The sequence below is a fragment of the Hyla sarda genome, chromosome 1, assembly GCF_029499605.1.
Source record: "Hyla sarda isolate aHylSar1 chromosome 1, aHylSar1.hap1, whole genome shotgun sequence".
In the NCBI taxonomy this organism is placed as follows: Eukaryota; Metazoa; Chordata; class Amphibia; order Anura; family Hylidae; genus Hyla; species Hyla sarda.
This window is the reverse complement of record NC_079189.1, coordinates 343,198,692-343,221,354: the sequence shown is the minus strand read 5'-3', so window position 1 is coordinate 343,221,354 and position 22,663 is coordinate 343,198,692. Positions and strand designations below refer to the sequence as shown.

General features: G+C 41.0%; 1 protein-coding gene across 3 annotated transcripts in view; it reads right to left on the bottom strand.

Moving 5' to 3' along the window:
* Nucleotides 1-22,663, bottom strand: part of IFT74 (intraflagellar transport 74) — a 118,038-nt gene that overhangs the window by 8,065 nt on the left and 87,310 nt on the right. For all 3 annotated transcript variants that reach the window (XM_056520777.1, XM_056520768.1, XM_056520758.1), the window contains exons 15-19: nt 17,101-17,198; nt 16,742-16,868; nt 8,138-8,301; nt 6,727-6,852; nt 3,398-3,458 (exon numbers count right to left, since the gene is read on the bottom strand). In XM_056520777.1, the coding sequence (XP_056376752.1) occupies nt 3,398-3,458; nt 6,727-6,852; nt 8,138-8,301; nt 16,742-16,868; nt 17,101-17,198 (576 nt within the window). The remainder of the gene's footprint in view (nt 1-3,397; nt 3,459-6,726; nt 6,853-8,137; nt 8,302-16,741; nt 16,869-17,100; nt 17,199-22,663) is intronic.

Below are 22,663 nucleotides of genomic sequence, written 5' to 3'. Positions count from 1 at the left end.
TTTTTGCTGATGTCTAGTTTGACTCCGATCGTCATCTGATCCCTCTGTACAGTAATCTGTAGTATCGTTATCTGATGACGTGAAACTCACATTTTTTGCGGCATGAGTGTCCGATTGATTATGATGTTTCAGTATTGATCTGGGTTTATACTCTTTACGTTGCCATGTATAGACTGTGTCATTTTGATAGTCATTTGTGTCCCTGGTAAATTTGATTTTTTTAACATCTGCAATAGCATCCTCCAATTTTGATAAATGTTCATTCATTTTGTCCTGTAATGTGACAAGCTCCTGAGATCCAGTATATTTTTCCAAGAGAATAGTGGTTTGATTTATGTTGTCCTCCAGTTCGGTCATGCGTTGCTGTTCGCACTCTATGATCAGTTGCATGAGATCAAAGGAACATTTATCAAGTATCTTGTTCCACTTGGTAGTGAATGCCTCACTAAATACTGTAGTAGAGCGTTTGCGGATTCTTAGACCCCTTGGAATCATGTTTTTATTGCAATACTGCGTGAGTGTGGTGGCGTCCCACCACACCCTCAATTGTTGTGTTTTATATTGTTGTAATTCCTTCATAAGGGATTTAAGATCAGATGTTACATCCTGTTCTTGATTGCCAGAGAAAATGTTGGTTACACGTGTGCGTCTGTTTGGGTCATTAGACAGAGCTACCGTTTGGGAGTTGGTAAGACTAGCGGTACCAATCATGTCATCCATAATGAAGATGTAGTGAATAAGAATAGGTAAAAAGTTCCAAAAAATATATAATGGTGGAAGTATTAATTCATTCAGATGCTCAACATAATACAATACGATAGTCTTGAATGTTCAAAAAAATCATTGGAAGCACGATCTTATAGACGGCAATGTAGTAGAGAAACAAAAGGGGTAGATCAGCTCACCAAATCCATATGTGTCAAGCATCAGGCAATAGTCCCGGAGCACGGACGCAGGGAGCCGCCACTCCCCGTGAGACTGAGAGGAGGAAATAGGAAGGGGTCCAGCTCCTGGGTAGGTAATCCAATAAAACTTAACCTTTAATGGCAACCAATTAAAACATGGAAAGTCGCCACAGAGGTGACGAGTGACATGTCACTTAAAAACAAGGGGGGGGTGAAACGCCGACGCGTTTCGAGCAGTTGCTCTTAGTCATGGCGTTGGTACCTAGTCACACGGGGGTTTAAATACCCTCTGGCATATGGTCGGGTCCCACCGTGGAAAAAACTCCCCGCCTCCGTCCAGCAGGATGTGACGTGGCATAGGGAAGGTAGTCAAGAAAAAAGAAGGTGCGGCCAGGTAAGAACTGACTAGGTGAAAAAAGATGGCCGATTAACCCATGCGTAACCCGTATGTCAATACATACTACGTGTAAAGGCATGCGGTATATGCGAACAATGCAGTGTAATAGTGCAGCGGCCGCTAGTGGGATATTAGCCTGTCGGGTAATTGGCCTGTCATATAACAAAAAGCGCATGTTGTGAATTAGCCTGTCACATAGTAAAAAGCGCATGTTGTGAATTACCACCTAAAAGTCCAAACTAGCAAATAAATATATTCGTACACATGAGAGTTTAGCCCGTAACTAAATGGAATGACATTTAGTCCTTTGTAATGACATCACTCATTATATCATAAAATGTATGGCGCAACCAAAAAACACTATTTTTGTGGGGAAATTAAAACGAAAAACGCAATTTTGCTAATTTTGGAAGGTTTTGTTTTCACGCCGTACAATTTCTGGTAAAAATGACATGTGTTCTTTATTCTGAGGGTCAATACGATTAAAATGATACCCATTATTATATACTTTTATATTATTGTTGCGCTTAAAAAAAATCACAAACTTTTTAACCAAATTAGTACGTTTATAATCCCTTTATTTTGATGACCTATAACTTTTTTATTTTTCCGTATAAGCGGCGGGATGGGGGCTCATTTTTTGCGCCATGATCTGTACTTTTTTTTGATACCACATTTGTATATAAAAAACTTTTAATACATTTTTTATAATTTTTTTTTTAATAAAATGTATTAAAAAAGTAGGAATTTTGGACTTTTTAAAATTTTTTTCGTTCACGCCGTTCACCGTACGGGATCATTAACATTTTATTTTAATAGTTCAGACATTTACGCACGCGGCGATACCAAATATGTCTATAAAAAATGTTTTTTACGCTTTTTGGGGGTAAAATAGGAAAAAACGGACGTTTTACTTTTTTATTGGGGGAGGGGATTTTTCACTTTTTTTTTACTTTTACTTTTACATTTTTTTACATTTTTTTTTACACTTGAATAGTCCCCATAGGGGACTATTCATAGCAATACCATGATTGCTAATACTGATCTGTTCTATGTATAGGACATAGAACAGATCAGTATTATCGGTCATCTCCTGCTCTGGTCTGCTCGATTACAGACCAGAGCAGGAGACGCCGGGAGCCGCACGGAGGAAGGAGAGGGGACCTCCGTGCGGCGTTATGAATGATCGGATCCCCGCAGCAGCGCTGCGGGCGATCCGATCGTTCATTTTAATCGCGAACTGCCGCAGATGCCGGGATCTGTATTGATCCCGGCACCTGAGGGGTTAATGGCGGACGCCCGCGATCAGCAGCCGGGATCAGCCGCGCATGACACGGGCATCGCTCCGATGCCCGCGGTTATGCTTAGGACGTAAATGTACGTCCTGGTGCGTTAAGTACCACCTCACCAGGACGTACATTTACGTCCTGCGTCCTTAAGGGGTTAAAGACCTTTTAGGACCTGATACATAAAACCATATAATTTAAAGTTTATTTCCTCTCATGGTGGTTTGTAAGAATACATCTATCTCTGTATCTATAAAACATTAGTGTCTGTGTCAGACATATGCAACTCTATTCCATGCCAAGCAGATGCATGTGTTTTGAACAACCAGTATATACCTTGGAATATACCGTTATTTTATGGGACTCCTATTCTTTTTAGTACAGATAAAAAATGTTTTTTTTAGCATAAGCCCGTTTTATTATACCTCAAGGATCATTTAGTTTATGCATTAGGAGCATTTCCCAGTGTATATTAAATGAAGTGTTAACACAAGGTTGAATTTGTTTTCGCTTTTTCTTGTATGACAACATGCCAATGGCTAAGGATCCCTACATTTTATCAACTGGGCAGGTACTTTGTTATTGGGAGAATGCACTACACAGAAAAAACTTTAGTAACAATTGATGTGACAAGAGAGAACAAGGAAAAAACCAAAGGTTGGCAAAGGCTTGACAAGGGGCAGCAGAACAAAAAGTAAGAACTTCACTTCACTTCTAAGTTAGTACAGTTTGAAGAGTGAATATGGTCTACTATCCAAGCTTTTTATTTCCTATCCTTGAGTGTTATGTTTCCAAAACGCAAAGGATACATTCTTTCATGACAAAGTTGTTTTGCTCATGCTGTTGCCATTTTCTTTCCAGGTTTGTGAGCTGTGTATATAAAACAAAAAGGAAAAAAGAAACATTTAGAAACTCAGCTGTTATTGAGAACATGGGAAACCAGTATGTTAAAGGGAAACTGAAAGCTGGTTCACTCACACTAAACCCAATACATAGGGATATTTTGCAGGTGAACTGGATTAAAATGATCTATCACTTACCCGGATCGGTCCGCTGTTCTGGAGATATACAATGTATTTGCCAGCATACCCAGCATCCTTCCCCTCTGCTCCAATATGCCCACCCACCTCATAAATATTCAGAAGACACCCTTCGCCCATGTGAGTGCGAGGTGGGTAGATATATCGGTGAAGGGGAAGGAGGCATGGATGCTGGATATGCCATCTCCAGTCTATGCTGCGCAATGCTGGCAATTAGCGTAGTGGCAAAGGAGGCTAATACAATGTATATCTCCACGTTGGCAGCACCGATTCGGGTAAGTAAAACATCATTTTTATCCTGTTAACCCACACTATAACTCTAAATACTGGGTTTAGTGTGGGTGAGCCAACTGTCAGTTTCCCTTTAATATTAAGTCACCTTGTGTATGAAAAAAAATAGTATAGCTTGCAGTGATTTCATAGGGTATGTGTGAGACCACTGATGGCCTATCCTTAGAACAGACCATCAGTGTTTAACCCCTTAAGCACAAAGCCCATTTTGACCTTAAGGACACAGCCAATTTTCATTTTTGCATTTGATTTATAGTTTTTCTATTTTTGTACTACTTTTGTACTTATTTTTGTAAGCTAAATGTGGTATGCATAAAATTCTCCTTTTCTGAGCCCTATAACATTTTTTCACAGGGTTGTATGAGGGCTTATTTTTTTGTGCCGTGATATGTAGTTTTTATCGGTACAATTTTTATTTTGATGGGACTTTTAGATGGCTTTTTATAAATTTTTTTCCTGATATATGATGTGATTTAAAATCAGTATTTTTGGTGTTTGGTATTCTTTTATGTTTACGCCCTTTACCATTCAGGATCATAAACATTCTATTTTAATACTACTAACCTACAAGTAGCACAAAAATAAAGTATAAAAATCAGATGAAGATCAAAAATGCTGATCTTTATTGAGGATTACTTACAAATATAGGACCCACGCAGTTAAAATGACCCACCCTTAAAACCAACCCCACAAACAAGGCAGGAGACAGCTTATCTCTAGACTCTAGCGCTCAACAAATAGTACAGTAATAACAATATTATAGAAAATAATAATCACCAGGAGGTCACCTCCTGAGGAAGACTACGAAACACGTGTCGAGGCGGTGGTGGGGGTACAGCGATCTTGAAGGACTCAGCATGACTACCTTAGGTAATGATGTATGACCACATTATTTTCTATAATATTGTTATTACTGTACTATTTGTGGAGCGCTAGAGTGTTGAGATGAGCTGTCTCCTGCCTTGTTTGTGGGGTTGGTTTTAACCTGTTAAGGACCCAGGGCGTAAACTTACGCCCTGAGTTCCGGTCTTGAGATATAAGGCGGGGTCACACGGTGACCCCGCATCATATCGCGGCGGGCCCGGCGTCATAGTGAAGTCGGGACCCGCCTCTAATAGCGCGCGGCACTGATCGCGGTGGCGCGCACTATTAACCCTTTAGCCTCGCGCTCAAAACTGAGCCGTGCGGCTAAAAACGAAAGTAAAAGTGCCCGGCTAGCTCAGGGAGCTGTTCGGGATCGCCACGGTATAATCGCGGCATCCCGAACAGCTGTAGCACAGGAGGAAGGTCTCTTACCTTCTCCTGTGCTGTCCGATCGCCGAATGAATGCTTCAAGTCTGAGATCCAGGCTTGAGCAATCAATCGCCGAAAACACTGATTGATGCATTCCTATGGAGATGCATCAATCAGTGTAAAAGATCAGTACATGCAATGTTATAGCCCCTTATGGGAGCTATAATATTGCATAAGAAAAGTGTAAAAAAAATCATTAACCCTTTCAATTATCCCTTCCCCTAATAAAAGTTTGAATCACCCGGCATTTCCAAGAACAAAAAAAAAACTGTGTAAATAAAAATAAACATATGTGGTATCGCCGCGTGCGGAAATGTCCGAATTATAAAAATATACCGCTTTTTAAACCACACGTTCAATGGCGTGCGTGCAAAAAAATTCCATAGTCCAAAATAGCGCATTTTTGATAACTTTTTATACCACAAAAAAGTGAATAAAAAGTGATCAAAAAGTTTGATCAGAACAAAAATGGTACCGCTAAAAACTTCAGATCACGGCGCAAAAAATGAGCCCTCATAGCGCCCTGAACACAGAAAAATAAAAAAGTTATAGGGGTCAGAAAATGACAATTTTAAGTGTATAAATTTTCCTGCATGTATTCATGATTTTTTTCTGAAGTGATACAAAATCAAACCTATATAAGTAGGGTATCATTTTAATCGTATGGACCTACAGAATAAAGATAAGGTGTCATTTTTACCAAAAAATGTACTGCGTAAAAACGGAAGCCCGCAAAACTTATAAAACAGTGTTTTTTCATCAATTTTGTCGCACAAAGTACAAAGTAGAATTAGTGACGCAAAAAATAAGCCATCATATAGAATTTTAGGTGAAAATTTTAAAGAGTTATGATTTTTTAAAGTTAAGGAGGAAAAATTGAAAAAGAAAAATGGAAAAAGACCAAGTCCTTAAAGGGTTAAGGGTGGGTCATTTTAACTGCGTGGGTGCTATATTTGTAAGTAATCCTCAATAAAGTTTAGCATTTTTGATCTTTATCTGATTTTTATACTTATTTTTGTGCTAGTTGTAGGTTAGTAGTCAGTTCTTTTTTCTGGCACGTGTAGTTAAGCTGGTGTACGGCCAGAATTGTAGGTTTATAATATATATTCTATTTTCATAGTTTGAACAATTACGCAAGTGGCGATACCAAATACGTACATTTTTATTGGGGATTTACATTTTTTTATTTTACACTATTTAGGTCACGATAGGGGACTTTTATATGCAATCATTCACCCTTCTCCACCATTTTAGCTCATCAAATGTGTGGGTTTGGGGAGCTCCACTAAGTTACCTGCACCTTTCCTTATCACTTTGGACACAGTGATCAGCATTGATAATGCCGTCTAAAGGGTTAAATACTGGGCCGTGGTGGGATCCTCCTTAAGTACCAGGACACAAGGGAATACCTATACGCCTGATGTCCCAAGGGGATTGATGGGTGGAGAGGATTATCACAGTTCTAGAGAGCTCCATTAACACTTCATGCATAGGGATAACATGTGTTTACTTACCTGAGAGTGGGTCTCATTATCCTGCAGTTGGGATTTCAGTTTTTCATTCTCAGAATTAAGTTGGCCCATCGTCTTTTTAAAAGTATCTCTGCATTTGGTTAAAATGATTTTATCCTCTTGAAGTTTCTGATAAAACAAACATTTTCCAATTACACAGATTAACTAAATTCTTATTCACTGATAGATAAGACGGCTACATAAAAGCTGCCAAATGCTTTTCCTTTTCATTGCCAAATCTGTGTGTTCTTTTCTGTGTATTCTGACTGGACACAAACTTTGACTCCATGTCACATAATTTATAATTCCATATGCAGAGATCAAATGATGAAGTGTCTTCTTTGTTATACAAATTATTGCAGCTATTTCTATTTAACAGACCATTTTATGCTCAGGCTCTTGTATTTACATTTAGAGTAAATGCGTCCCTATTTTGCCCTAAATGCTAAATGTGTCTAGAAAAAAATTATGTATTTGATCTGAAAATGTTCACATTTTTGGGAAAGTTAATGATGATATATTCATTATTTTTGAACATGGAGCCTTTTGGTAGTTTGGATGTTGTCATAATTCAACAATAACCCAGAAAAGAAGACTTGTCTCCTCAGTCACTTAAAGCGGTATTCCAGGAAAAAAAATTTTTATTTTTTTTTATCAACTGGCTCCAGAAAGTTAAACAGATTTGTAAATTACTTCTATTCAAAAATCTTAATCCTTCCAATAATTATCAGCTGCTGAAGTTGAGTTGTTCTATTCTGTCTGGCAACAGTGCTCTCTGCTGACATCTCTGCTTGTCTCGGGAACTGCACAGAGTAGAAGAGGTTTGCTATGGGGATTTGCTTCTACTCTGGACAGTTCCCAAGACAGGTGTCATCAGAGAGCACTTAGACAGAAAAGAACAGCTCAACTTCAGCAGCTCATAAGTACTGAAAGGATTAAGATTTTTAATAGAATTAATTTACAAATCTGTTTAACTTTCTGGAGCCAGTTTTTTTTTCCTGGATAACCCCTTTAATGCGAAGCAAAAAGAAAAAAAATTCATTTTGGATCAGTGAGAAAAGACTGATGAAACTACACAAGGTATTGTGCAATATAATGTTGAAAGAGAGTCTGTACTAATCACCATTAAAGGGGCATTCTGGGATCTAACATTTTATCCCCTATCCAAAGGATAGTGACGTAACGCCACACCCCCTCGTCACGTCACGCTCCCTCCATTCATGTCTATGGGAAGGGGCGTAACGGCTATTAGGCCCCCTCCCATAGACATGAATGGAGGGTGAGTGTTGTGAAGTCACGAGGCGGGAGTGGCATTACGTCATGTCTCCAGGATGAGAGGACGCAGATTTACCAGGTGAGTGCTAGTTCCACATATTTAGCTCCGGGAGCAGAGCGCACATTATTAACCAGTTACCTTTTTCTTCTCTTCTGCTGAGGCTCTGAGGGCATCTAAGTCACTATAGATTTTTAATCCTTCAGACATTTGCTGGATTTTCTCCTTCAGGGATGGAATCTCACTGTCTATCTTGGATTCCAGCTGCTCCACTTTCTGAAGATCCTGTTGTAAGCGTTGGCTCTCTGAGGTAACACATACATTATTCAGTATTTAAACATTTATTTTATCTTTTTCCATTTAACTTTGGCTGCAAGGAAAACATAACCTGAAAAAAAATGTCTCTCCGCTTATAAAAAGGTATCTTCACAGATAAACTAAGAGCATGCATCATGTCTCGAATGATAAGTTCCATATATCACTGTTATCACTACGACATTAAATTCTCCCACAGTCAAAGTGTTTCTTGTGCAGTACAAAAAATACCAATAAACCAATACCAATAATAACAATGATACCAACAGACATTTGGGATTCATCAAAGCAACTTTGAAGAAAAACTTGTATGACATATCCTTGAAAATAAGCGGCTTTTTGCTTCTAAATGGGGTACTCGGGTGGCAAACTTTTTTTTATTAAATGAACTGGTGCCAGAAAGTTAAAGAGATTTGTAAATTACTTGTATTAAAAAAATCTTCATTCTTCCAGTACTTATTAGCAGCTGCATGCTACAGAGGAATGTCTTTGATTTTTTAATTTCTTTTTTGTCTTGTCCACAGTGCTCTCTGCTGACACCTCTGTCCGTATCAGGAACTGTCCAGAGTAGCATAGGTTTGCTATGCGGATTTTCTCCTGCTCTGTAAATTTCCAAATACGGGCATCAAGTGTCAGCAGAGAGCACTGTGGACAGGAAAAAAAAGAAATTCAAAAGAAAAGAATTTCCTCTGTAGCATACAGCTGCTAAAAATTACTGGAAGGATAAAGATTTTTTTAATAGAAGTAATTTACAAATCTGTTTAACTTTCTGGCACCAGTTGAAAAAAAACATGTTTTCCACCGGAGTACCCCTTTAATTAGAATATTTCAACATATTTTATAAGTAGTAGTACTGCTAAAATTATTCAAAGTACACTGCTCAAAAAATTATGTGCTCAACCGGATTCAGGTCTGGGGAACGGGCGGGCCAGTCCATAGCATCAATGCCTTCCTCTTGCAGGAACTGCTGACACACTCCAGCCACATGAGGTCTAGCATTGTCTTACATTAGGAGGAAACTGGGGCCAACCGCATTGGCAGATGTTCTCACAAGGGGTCTGAGGATCTCATCTCTGTACCTAATGGCAGTCAGGCTACCTCTGGCAAGCACATGGAGGGCTGTGCGGCCCCCCAAAGAAATGCCACCCCACACCATTACTGACCCACCGCCAAATCGGTCATGCTGGAGGATGTTGTAGGCAGCAGAACTTTCTCCATGGCGTCTCCAGACTCATGTCTGTCACATGTGCTCAGTGTGAACCTGTTTTCATCTGTGAAGGGCACAGGGCGCTAGTGGCAAATTTGCCAATCTTGGTGTTCTCTGGCAAATGCCAAACGTCCTGCACGGTGTTGGGCTGTAAGCACAACCCCCACCTGTGGATATCGGGCCCTCATACCACTCTCATGGAGTCTGTTTCTGACCGTTTGACTGGACACATGCACAATTGTGGCCTGCTGGAGGTCATTTTGCAGGGCTCTGGCAGTGCTCCTGCTTGCACAAAGGCGGAGGTAGTGGTCCTGCTGCTGGGTTGTTGCCCTCCTACGGCCTCCTCCACATCTCCTGATGTAATGGCCTGTCTCCCGATAGCGCCTCCATGCTCTGGACGCTATGCTGACAGGCACAGAAAACCTTCTTGCCACAGTTCGCATTGATGTGCCATCCTGGATGAGCTGCACTACCTGAGCCACTTGTGTGGGTTGTAGACTCCGTCTCATGCTACCACTAGAGTGAAAGCACCACCAGCATTCAAAAGTGACCAAAACATCAGCCAGGAAGCATAGGAACTGAGAAGTGGTCTGTGGTCATCACCTGCAGAACCACTCCTTTATTGGGGTTATCTTGCTCATTGCCTATAATTTCCACCTGGTGTCTGTTCTATTTACACAACAGCATGTGAAATTGATTGTAAAAACAACTTTTGATATATCGGTCAGACCTGTCAAAAGTTAATAATTTCATTGCATCTCACTGTCTAGACCCATTGCATGAGTGAGTTATTAGCCAGGGAAGCAAGAAGCATTGCCCTCCACTCCCCGGTAGTCCGAGAGATCCATACATTTGTCTGCATAGACTGCCGAAAAGCTAAACCACGGTTCAGCTGCTGAATATTTGTAACTTTTTGGAAGTGTTTAGCAAAAATTTGTGACATTTTCAAAAAGGCGCAATTGATAAATCCCAGATCACTGCAAAAAGATAACCATGCTTCACTACATTCAAGGGTTGGTTTTACACAGTGTTTTTGGTGGTAAAAAGGTGGAAAGTTTTGTGCAATGGGTCAAAAAGTTGCACAATGCATTTAGACCTATATAGAAAAATAACTTAAATGTAGTGTGGCATGGTTAGCTTTTTGCAGTGGTCAGGGATTTATCAACTTTGACATTTTAAAAATTTTCGCACATTTTTGTGCAAACATCTTCAAAAAGTTGCAAATACACAAGTCCACACATGGCTTAGATTTTGGTGTGTGTAGAAGAGTCACACACAAACTTTTGTGCAATGGGTAAACCATAGAAACTGGTGTAATGAAATGAAATTTGATGAAATGCCCTATTTAATAACTTTGGTGCATGGACACATTAGCACCACACAAAATACAGGACAAAAATAAATCTCCTACACCAAACCAACAATGATAAATTCCCCTCAAATTGTTTTCTTAACAAAATGCGACTTTTGGATCCTCTATGCCAAAATTGGCAACTTTTATTTACCAGAAAAACAGAGTTAACCCAATGATAAATTCCCCAGGTTTGTGTTTTTGAGGTTGGCATGCTGAAAATATATAGGCGTGGCTGAGTTACTTTGCTAAGGACCCAATTGCAAATGCTGGACGCTGGGTAAGAGAATCCCAAAAATGGCAGGTCTTCGGTGAAGTGTTTCAGGTTTGCAGTGATCCAAGAAAAGATAAACAGTAAGGCTTACTGACTGCATATAGGGAGCAAAGAAAAGCCCATCTAGTCCAATGCTATTAGCACAAATTGCAAAAACAAATTAATGCTGGCTACGACAAAAGTGTCACAACACTTGCATTGCACCTTGTTGCATACGGGAAACCGCAACTGTAGCCCAATCAGATTGGCCATGCTAATGGGCAAAAGCGCTTACCATGGACCAGTAAACCTCAGAATAAAAACATGGAGAAATGGGTGTACCTGGTCTTAAAAATCATGTTTTTTTTCTTATATCATGTAGGCGGCTGGACATTTGAGTATCACTCACCTAGGGCAGAGATGGCACTAGGACACACTATGGGAGGAAGGCAATCCGGTAGAGGTTGTGTAATGCTCTGGAAAATGTCCTTTTGGGAAAACTTTGACCCTTACAAGTAAAACGTACCTATACAATGTGGCACACCAAGTAACCCTTTCATAGAATAGCAATGGCCAACATGATAATGTACGCTATTATACAGCAAATAAATGGGTGGGTAATTAGAAGAGAAACACAGGGACACCAAAACTACATCTTAAAACACATGATGAATAAAGAACTATAACCACCGGGACATAACATTATCATTATACATTGCTAATTATAATCTAGAAAATGATAAACTCACATTTTAGCGATGATGTTGATATGTTCCTTAGGTTCTTATGGATGTAGGGGACTTCTGTGAAATGAATAGACCAATATAGCATACAGTCAAATGAATAAAAGCCTTGTAAACATATTCATTTGACTGTATGCTACATTGGTCTATTTGTTTCACAGTAGTCCCCTACATCAATAAGAACTGAAAGGGGTATTCAGCTGCTCAGTGTTTGGAACAAAATGTTCTGAACGCATAGAGCCGGCGGCTCGTGATGTCATGACCACGCCCCCTCATGCCATCAAGCCCCACCCCCTCAATGCATGTCTATGGGAGGGGGCGTATCACCACAAGGGGGTGGGGCCATGACGTCACGAGCCCCTGGCACCGGCTCTAATCGTTCGGAACATTTTATTCCGAATGTTGAGCAGCGGAGTACCCCTTTAAGGACCATATCACCATCATCGCTAAAATACGAGTTTATCCTTTTCTATCATTATAATCAATGTATTAGGATAATGTTATGTCCTGGTTGTTATAGTTCTTTATTCATCATGTGTTTTGAGATGTAATTTCAGTGACCCTGTGTTTCTTTTCCAATTACCCACCCATTGTTTTGCACTCTGATATTCTTTGCACACATGGTTGGGAATTCTATTCTATTCTTAATATATATCTATTAAAAGTTATATTTTAAAGGGAACATGTTCACTGTGGTAAACAAATAATTTTACGTAACCCGATTTCTGTATCTTTATTTGAGTTGTAAGTTACACTATCATATTGCAAAAGATATTTAGGAATGGTTCAAGGAACTAGACAGAGTTCAAGGAGTTAACTTGGCCTCCAAATTCCCCAGATCTCCGACAGACTGAACATCTAAAAAACAAGTCTGATCCCTGGAACCTCTGGCTTGCAACTTGCATAATCTAAAGAATCTGCTAATGTCTGGATCCCAGATTCCACAGGGCACCTACAGAGGTCTTGTGGTATCTACACCTCAATTGGTCAGTGCTGTTTTGGTGATGCAAAGGGTATTTACACATTATAAGGAAATTGGTTTAAATGGGTTATCGCTAAATGGTGTATTTTAGCAGTACATGAAGCAATAAATAAAAATAAAAAAAAGAGGAGCCAGACTCTACATTACCTGAGATCTCATGCACAATATTTTCAGAACTGGTTAAGTAACTAATAATTTTATGGTGGAAATTGTCTTCTAGTATTACAAACTATCGAGACTCCATAGCAAAAAGCTTATTTTTCAGGCTGCTCCACAATAAATGTAGTATTACAAGTTTAATACTACAATACTATTAATAGTATAAATAAAACTATTTAAATTAAGTCTGCTAGAGTGAAAGCTGCTTCTTGTTCTCTGCTCTTTGGCTTGTAGACAGGGGTTTCGAAAGCAAGACATAAAAATATCCTAATAATGGAATATGGACAACCATAATGGCTGCACTTTCTGATACTGATTATGCAAAAATGGCCACCACAATACAAACCCTCCATAAAATATGTGTAAGCAAATTAAACATAATTGCTAATTTCTTTTACTTTTTATGTGTGGCCCCAGATCACATAGTTATAATATACTATAATGTCATAAAATAAAAATAAGAAACAACAGAAAAAAAAGAAACAAAGACAACTCTTTGAAAGGCAAATACTCCAGTAAAGAATGTGGAAAACGTCTCCAGGCATCACAATGTTTTACTTCACTACTTAAAATATAGTGGGGCCTTGCCTTTGTCTTTTATTAATATGAACTATTACATGTTTCTCCCTGACAAGATTTAGATACCAGCATTATAATTTATCTTAATTTAACAGTGTTAGCAAAGAAACTGCTGCTAAAGAATAAAAAATAAATAATAACTGTAGTCAGGAAGAGGATACAGGCCGGTTCCTTTAGATATGCTGAGAAGTGGCAGAAGGTATGTACAAAGCAATCCAGTCTGAGACCAAACTTCTTGACCCCAGAAAAAAAACATCTGAAGAACAATAGCATTAGTGAAATTGTTTACTCTGGGCAGCTTCCTTTTTCTTACGCGGGGCTGCTGATGAATTTTCTTCTTTCACCAGCAAGCCATTAAAAGACGTTTAGATCACATTTCATCTTGGCTAAACGGACTGGATCCAAATCTATTTGCCAGGCTGCAAACACGCTCCACTACATGAATGCATGCTGTAAAATACACACTGTCCAGATTTTTCAGCAAGCTTAAGGAGATGACAGTCGCTACCAACTTCAGCATGCTGTACAAGTCCTCTAGGATACAGCATCATTTACAGATAAAGTATATGCCTGTCTTAGGTGGCATACATTTTAATTTGTGGCGCAAGGACAGCTCAATATGTGACAACCCATTCCTGAGAACTCGAAAAATGCCAAGTTTTGGTTTGAAAAATTACCAATATACAACTTGGACAAAAATGTGTTTGGGCCAAAGATCCTCTGTTCTTACTGACCACTTAATTTAGTTGGAGAGTGTCCAAGCTGTAAAACCCACACCTAAAGAGGGGTTCTACTAACATTTATTTGTAAAAACCTATGTAATGGAAATTCAATGGTTTAATTTCAGAGCTAACTACTAGGGATCGACCGATTATTGGTTTGGTCGATATTATCGGCCGATAATCACGATTTTGGGCATTATCGGTATCGGCAATTACCTTGCCGATAATGCCCCCCTGTCCCGCCCCCACCGCGAATGCCCCCCCGACCCGTCGCACCGCACCGCCCCGGGGTCCACGCTACTTCTGGCTCCTGCTGCGTCCTGCGTTACGCTGTGCGCAATGACGAGTGACGCAACGCGACGTCACCGTCCATGCGCACAGTGACAGCTCAGGAGGACGCTACTGGAGCCAGATGTAGAGTGGACCCCGGGAACAGGTAATTATAAAACCAGGGATGGGGGTGGCAATGGGGCCTGGGCGGTGCGGTGGGGGGTGCGACACGGTGCGGTGCAGTGGGGGGTGCGACATGGTGCAGTGCGGGCGGTAGGGGGCGCGGTGGGGCGGTAGGGGGCGCGGAGCGGTGGTGGTGGTGGGGTCAATGGCGGTGATAGGACTCAGGACCCCCGGACAGGCAGGGGGAGAGAAGCGGGTGGTGGCGGCCTATGGTACCGCAAAAGCCACTGCAGTTCATTGATTTAAAGCGCCCGCTTTAAATCAATGATCTGCAGCGGTGTCGAGGGGGGGGGGGGGGGGTGATAAATAGCCGATAACTTATACCGGAATATCGGTATAAGTTATCGGCTATCGGTCCTAACCTCCACTGATTATCGGCCCTAAAAAAACGATATCGGTCGATCCCTACTAACTACTATAGAGAAGTACCACTTCATAATCACATATAGAGAACTTTTCAAAAATTTGGTTCGGCCACAACAATCAGTTCTGTCAGAAATGAATGTTACTTTATATTACTTTTGTGCCAAGTGCACTGTGTCCAACCTGATGAATCTTCACAGTATTTTCTGCTGCAGATTTGCTGTAGCAGATTTTGCTACCCACTGATGTCAATGGGCAGCAAAATCTGCAGCAAATCTGCAGTACAAATGTGTGAATGCATCTTTAGGGTAGGGTTACATGTGCTGTATTTTGCTGCGTATTTGCTGCTGCATATGTTCCTACCCATTGAGGTCAATGGGTAAGAAAATACGCAGCTGATTATGCTACCTATCGACTTCCATGTGTGACCCTACTCTTACGTTTTTGTGGCTGCGCACCAGAAACTTTCTGCTGGCAGTAAGCACTGAAGCTGCTAGAGAGAAGAGGTACATAAAGTTTTTTTTTTTTTTATACAGTAAGAAAAACTTTACTACTTTAGATCAAGAACAGAAGAAATATACATATAATGGGAGGCCTCAGTTTTTTTTTATGTTAATGAAGTTTTTTTTAACCTTGTATGTGTGTCTTTTTTACATACTCCTTTTTAGCATAGTAGTGGAAGCTGTCTTTACTAAGCCGGGGGTTAGCATTAGCCCATAAAATAGCTAACATTAACCTCTCCGTTTAAAAAAATAAATAAATAAATAAATATTACGCTAAAGGACTGGAGGGGAGCAAGCTGGTGTGATAAGCTGGTAACATGAAAAAAAAAATTATATTAATTGTATTCGAGAATAAGATTGCATGGGGTCCACAATTTTCCATAGTCAGCAAGGAACAAAGCCAAGCATTAGCAGAAATCTATTTGGCCACTGCCAGCCTTTTACCAGCCTGCTACCACCCAGTCCCAGAGAAAAAAATTTTTACACTTTGGGTTTGATAGCTCTTCCCGGTACTGATGGGTACTGGGGTAATAATGGCAGATAGCCTCTATCAGAAAGCTTCTACTACTAAGCAAAAAAATAAAAACCCAAAAAGACACACATACACACCAGGTTTAAAAAATAAACCCCCCAATTATTTTTTTTTTAAATAAAACACCCCCTGCGTGTGCCCAGTGATGACATCAGTGCAGATATCGCATGCCTGATCAGCACCGATGGCAAGAACTAGCCCCATCATGCATGGTCAGATATATTTCACAGAGTAACTAAAAATGTACCGTGACAATGATAGGGATTGACTTCAATCCTCTTTTTGTTTGGTTACAAAAACATCTATTACGAAACTGTCTCTCTTTAAAGTGTACCTGTCGTCAACAAAAAACTTTTTGTAATGTAGATAATACCATCATATGAATAATTGTAATATACATTGGTTCCAAATGTGTATATTTTTGGCTGCAAAAATGCTGTCCCTGAAGCTATTGCCTGAGTGTCACTTTAAATCTCACAATGAAACCAATTTTTTTCATAGCATAATGATCTGACAATATCATAACAAAGCACATATAATATCTGTAAAAACAACTATTTATGGCTGGAAGTATGCTCCTTACCAGATGTCAAATTCTTTGCAGTGCTCTGAGATTTGTGCATTTCAGTTTCCTTAAAAGTAAGATCATCTTGCATAATTTTGAGGTCTTGAGAGGTAACTGAGGAGATTTGTTTCATTCGATTTATATTCTGTATAAAATAAGAACTGTGCCATCATTGCAGTTTCAGCAGGAAACAGAAACATTATAAAGGAAATCATGAAAACTAAATTTATATTGCATATCCCATTTGTAATGCAAAATGTGTCACATACTTCCTATATCAAGAAATGTCTGCATTGCGGTGCCATAGTACAGGCATGATTCGACAGCTCTACATGACAAAGGATATCTTTCTATCCTTGCACCTGGCAAAGACTCACCCTGCTTGAGTGTTCCAATAGCGTGACAATATTTGCTTCTAACTCTGACTTTTGCTCCATTTCTTGATTTTTACTTTCTTCAAAAGTGGAAAAAAATCCTGAAAGCAAAAAAGCACAACCTCAAAACTGTGAAAAGAGGACCTGCATGTATGGTGGCCATAATAACAGATACAGGACTACTTGATCATGATGATGTGTAATGCATAAAAAACCCAGACTCGAAGAAGTTTAACCCCTTAAGGACCCAGGACGTCCGGGGACATCCTGGCATTTTCCGGTCCCTGCCGAGCGCCGGGCAGAGATCGGAACCGGATGCCTGCTGAAATGCTTCAGCAGGCATCCAGGGCAAACGCCGAGGGGGGCCATGTCGGTCCCCCATGTCGGCGATCGTCGCAAATCTCGAGGGAAATCGTCCCTGCGATCTGCGGCGTTACCGGGCTGATCGGGTCTCTGGGACCCGACCGCCCGGTAATTTTGCATGATCCCGGTTGTCACAGACAGCCAGGACCATGCTGAAGACTAGGAGCGAGGTGGCAAGCCTGCCACCTCCTCCTATCCCCTGCGATTCCTCGGTTCGAACTAACCGACCAATCGCAGGGAGCGGTTACTTTCTCCCGCCCTGCCTGGCCCCTGGAAGTCCGGAGAGAACGGGAGGAAAACCGGAGGATGCGGCGGGGGACGGGGGAGTGCTGGGGCCCGGCCCCGGTACTTACCTTGACAGGTGAGTGGATCTTCGGCGGCGTTGCGGGACCTGTGCAGCAGTCCAGACCGCCGTAAAGCGATCTGGACTGCTCCATCTGGTCCCCTTACACTACAACTCCCAGCATGCCCAGACAGCCCTTGGCGTCTGGGCATACTGGGAGTTGCAGTTTTGCAACATCTGGAGGTCCACAGTTTGGAGACCACTGTGCCCTTCCAGATGTTGCAAAACTACACATCCTCAGCATGCCCTTACTGTCCAGGCATGCTGGGAGTTGTAGTTCTGTAACATCTGGCCCTTCAGATGTTGCAGAACTACAACTCCCAGCATGCCTGGACAGTTTTGGCATACTGGGAGTTGTAGTTTTGCAACATCTGGAGGGCTACAGCTTGGACACCACTACACAGTGGTCCCCAAACTGTTTTGCAGCTGTTGCGTAACTACTACTCCCAATATGCCCTTCGGCTGTCTGGGCATGCTGGGAGTTGTGGTTTTGCAACAACTGGAGGCACACTGGTTGGGAAATATTGTCTGTTTCCTAACTCAGTGTTTCCCAACCAGTGTGCCTCCTGCTGTTGCAAAATTATAACTACCAGCAGTTACTGATAGACCGTGCATGCTAGGAGTTGTAGTTTTGCAACAGCTGGAGGTTCCCCCCCGTGTGAATGTACAGGGTACATTCACATGGGCAGGGGGCTTACAGTGAGTATCAGGCTGCATGTTTGAGATGCGTCAAATTTAGCGAGGCAGCTCAAACTCTCAGCGGGAAACTCGCTGTAATCCCCCGCCTGTGTGACTGTACCCTAAAAATACTATACTACACTAACACAAAATAAAATAAAAAGTAAAAAACACTACATATACACATACCCCTACACAGCCCCCCTCCCCAATAAAAATGAAAAACATCTGGTACGCCACTGTTTCCAAAATGGAGCCTCCAGCTGTTGCAAAACAACAACTCCCAGTATTGCCGGACAGCCGTTGACTGTCCAAGCATGCTGGGAGTTTTGCAACAGCTGGAGGCACCCTGTTAGGGAATCACTGGCGTAGAATACCCCTATGTCCACCCCTATGCAAATCCCTAATTCAGGCCTCAAATGCACATGGCGCTCTCTCACTTTGGAGCCCTGTCATATTTCAAGGCAACAGTTTAGGGCCACATATGGGGTATCGCCGTACTCGGGAGAAATTGCCTAACACATTTTGGGGGGCTTTTTCTCCTTTCACCCCTTATGAAAAGGTGAAGTTGGAGTCTGCACCAGCATGTTAGTGTAAAAAAATTAATTTTTTACACTAACATGCTGGTGTTGCCCTATACTTTTCATTTTGATAAGAGGTAAAAGGGAAAAAAGCCCCCCAAAATTTGTAATGCAATTTCTCCCGACTACTGAGATACCCCATATGTGGGCGCACAACAAGGCCCAGGAGGCAGAGTGCACCATGTACATTTGAGGTGATTTGCACAGGGGTGGCTGATTGTTACAGCGGTTTTGACAAACGCAAAAAAAAAAAAAAAACACATGTGACCCCATTTCGGAAACTACACCAGTGAGAATTTACACCCCACTGGTGTCTGACAGATCTTTGGAACAGTGGGCTGTGCAAATTAAAAATGTTGTACAGCCCACTGTTCCAAAGATCTGACAGACACCAGTGGGGGGGTAAATGCTCACTGTACCCCTTGTTACGTTCCTCACGGAATCTAGTTTCCAAAATGGTATGCCAAGTGGGGGTTATTTTGCTGTCCTGGCACCATAGGGGCTTCCTAAATACGACATGCCCCCCGAGCAAAATTTGCTCTCCAAAAGCCAAATGTGACTCCTTCTCTTCTGAGCATTGTAGTTCGTCCATAGTGCACTTCAGGTCCACTTATGGGGTACCTTCATACTCAGAAGAGATGGGGTTACAAATTTTGGGGGGTCTTTTCTGCTATTAACCCTTGCAAAAATGTGAAATTTGGGGGGGAAACACATTTTAGTGAACAAGGTTTTTCCTTTTTTTTACATATGCAAAAGTCGTGAAACACCTGTGGGGTATTAAGGCTCACTTTATTCCTTGTTACGTTCCTCAAGGGGTCTAGTTTCCAAAATGGTATGCCATGTGTTTTTTTTTTGCTGTCCTGGCACCATAGGGGCTTCCTAAATGCAACATGCCCCCCCAAAAACCATTTCAGAAAAACGTACTCTCCAAAATCCCCTTGCCGCTCCTTCTCTTCTGAGCCCTCTACTGCGCCCGCCAAACAATTTACATAGACATATGAGGTATGTGCTTACTCGAGAGAAACTGGGCTACAAAGACAAGTATAAATTTTCTCCTTTTACCCCTTGTAAAAATTCAAAAATTGGGTCTACAAGAACATGCGAGTGAAAAAAATGAAGATTGTGAATTTTCTCCTTCACTTTGCTGCTATTCCTGTGAAACACCAAAAGGGTTAAAACGCTGACTGAATGTCATTTTAAATACTTTGGAGGGTGCAGTTTTTATAATGGGGTCGTTTGTGGGGTATTTCTAAGATGAAGACCCTTCAAATCCACTTCAAACCTGAACTGGTCCCTGAAAAATAGTGAGTTTGAAAATTTTGTGAAAAATTGGAAAATTGCTGCTGAACTTTGAAGCCCTATGGTGTCTTCCAAAAGTAAAAACACGTCAATTTTATGATGCAAACATAAAGTAGACATATTATATATGTGAATAAAAAAATAATTTATTTGGAATATCCATTTTCCTTACAAGCAGAGAGCTTCAAAGTTAGAAAAATGAAAAATTTTCAAATTTTTCATAAAATTTGGGGATTTTTCCCCAAGAAAGTTACCACAAAATGTTACCATTATGTTAAAGTAGAATATGTCACAAAAAAAAAAAACAATCTCGAAATCAGAATGATAACTAAAAGCATTCCAGAGTTATTAATGTTTAAAGTGACAGTGGTCAGATGTGCAAAAAATGGCCGGGTCCTAAGGTGTAAAATGGCTGTGTCCTTAAGGGGTTAAGGATGCCACCCGTTTTTACCTTAAATGGGCACTGTCAGATACAAAAACTTTTGATATGTTGTAAAGCATGTATAACCAATAGGTTTTACAGTTGCTTTCATTAGAAAATTTTCAGTATTTCATACCAAAAAAGCCAGTCAAACACCTGCCCCCCTGCCTGCTTGGACACATACTAGTCCTGCTGTGTCCATGAGTCATGGACACACTTCCTTGATTGACAGCTGTGAGCGCAGGGGTCACAGCTGGAGGAAAAATCCTCCCACTGTCAGCTTGTGTCCCGCTACTGTCAGTGAGGACAAGCTGGGAGTTGTAGTTTTGCTAATGCTAGGGGAGATGTGAGCAGCATACTGAGGGAGGGGGTGGAGACCTGCACAGTGAGGCCACGCCCCCTCCCTTTGAGAGGAATTCAGACTAGTGAGCTAAATTAAAAGTGTAATAAAAAAAAAATAAAGGTGCTAGACACATAAAAATTAGATGTACATGGTCAGGATTAGGTACTGAGTGATATATTTTAAAAAAAAAATGTTGTTGGATCTGACGGGTATAATATAATGACCAAGCCCAATTTATCAAATCTGGCATGTGGCTAAATACCTCTTACATGCTTTTACTTAGCTATTCTGAGAATGTTTTTTCATGAAATATTGTACTTTATAAAAGTGGTAAATCTTTGTTGATTCATGCAGCATTGTTTGTGAAAAACTCCAATACTTATTTTATGGTGTCCACTGTTTGGTAAAAAATTATGTTATTCTTATTCTGTGGGTATGATTATGGAGATACCCAATTTATATAGCTTTTTTTATGTTCTTTTTCCTTTTCTCAACAAAATCCCTTTTTCCCCCTTTTTGGTGTTGTCATAACTTTTATTATTTTTTGTCCAACGTCATTGTGTGAGGGCTTATTATTTGAGGGACAAGCTGTACTATTTATTGGTACCATTTTTGCGATTCATGCTACCTTTTGATCTTTTTTATTTCATGTTTTGGACCAAAATTAGCAGTTTTTGTTGTTGTTTTTTTTACGATGTTCACTGTGCAGGATAAATACCATTATCGTTTTATTGTACAAGTCATTACGGACAAGGCAATACCTATAATGTATAGTAGGGGTATTCAACTGGCGGGCCATCGTCCAGATCCGGACCGCCAGTCATCTGGACCTACAGCTGGATCTCCCATTATTCATTTGTAGCGGAGTCTTTAAGAGTTGTAGTTTGCAACAGCTGAAGAGTCAAAGTGGCAAAGTTCATGTAGGGGCACAGGGTCATCCTTAATTCTGGGGGCATAGTGGCATCAATAATTCTGGGGGCATAGCGGCATCATTAATCCTGAGGGCACAGTGGCATCATTAATCCTGGGGGCACAGTGGCATCATTAATCCTGGGGGCACAGTGGCATCATTAATCCTGGGGGCACAGTGGCATCATTAATCCTGGGGGCACAGTGGCATCATTAATCCTGGGGGCACAGTGGCATCATTAATCCTGGGGGCACAGTGGCATCATTAATCCTGGGGGCACAGTGGCATCATTAATCCTGGGGGCACAGTGGCATCATTAATCCTGGGGGCACAGTGGCATCATTAATCCTGGGGGCACAGTGTCATCATTAATCCTGGGGGCACAATGGCATCATTAATCCTGGGTGCACAGTGGCATCATTAATCCTGGGGGCACAGTGGCATCATTAATTTTGTGCAGCACAGTGGCATCATTAATTCTGGGGGCACAGTGGTATCATAAATTCTGGAGGCACAGTGGCATAAATAACTCTGGGGCTTAGTAGCATAATTAATACTGGGGACTAAGTGGCATCATTAATTCTGGGGGCACAGTGGCATCATTAATTCTGGGGGCACAGTGGCATCA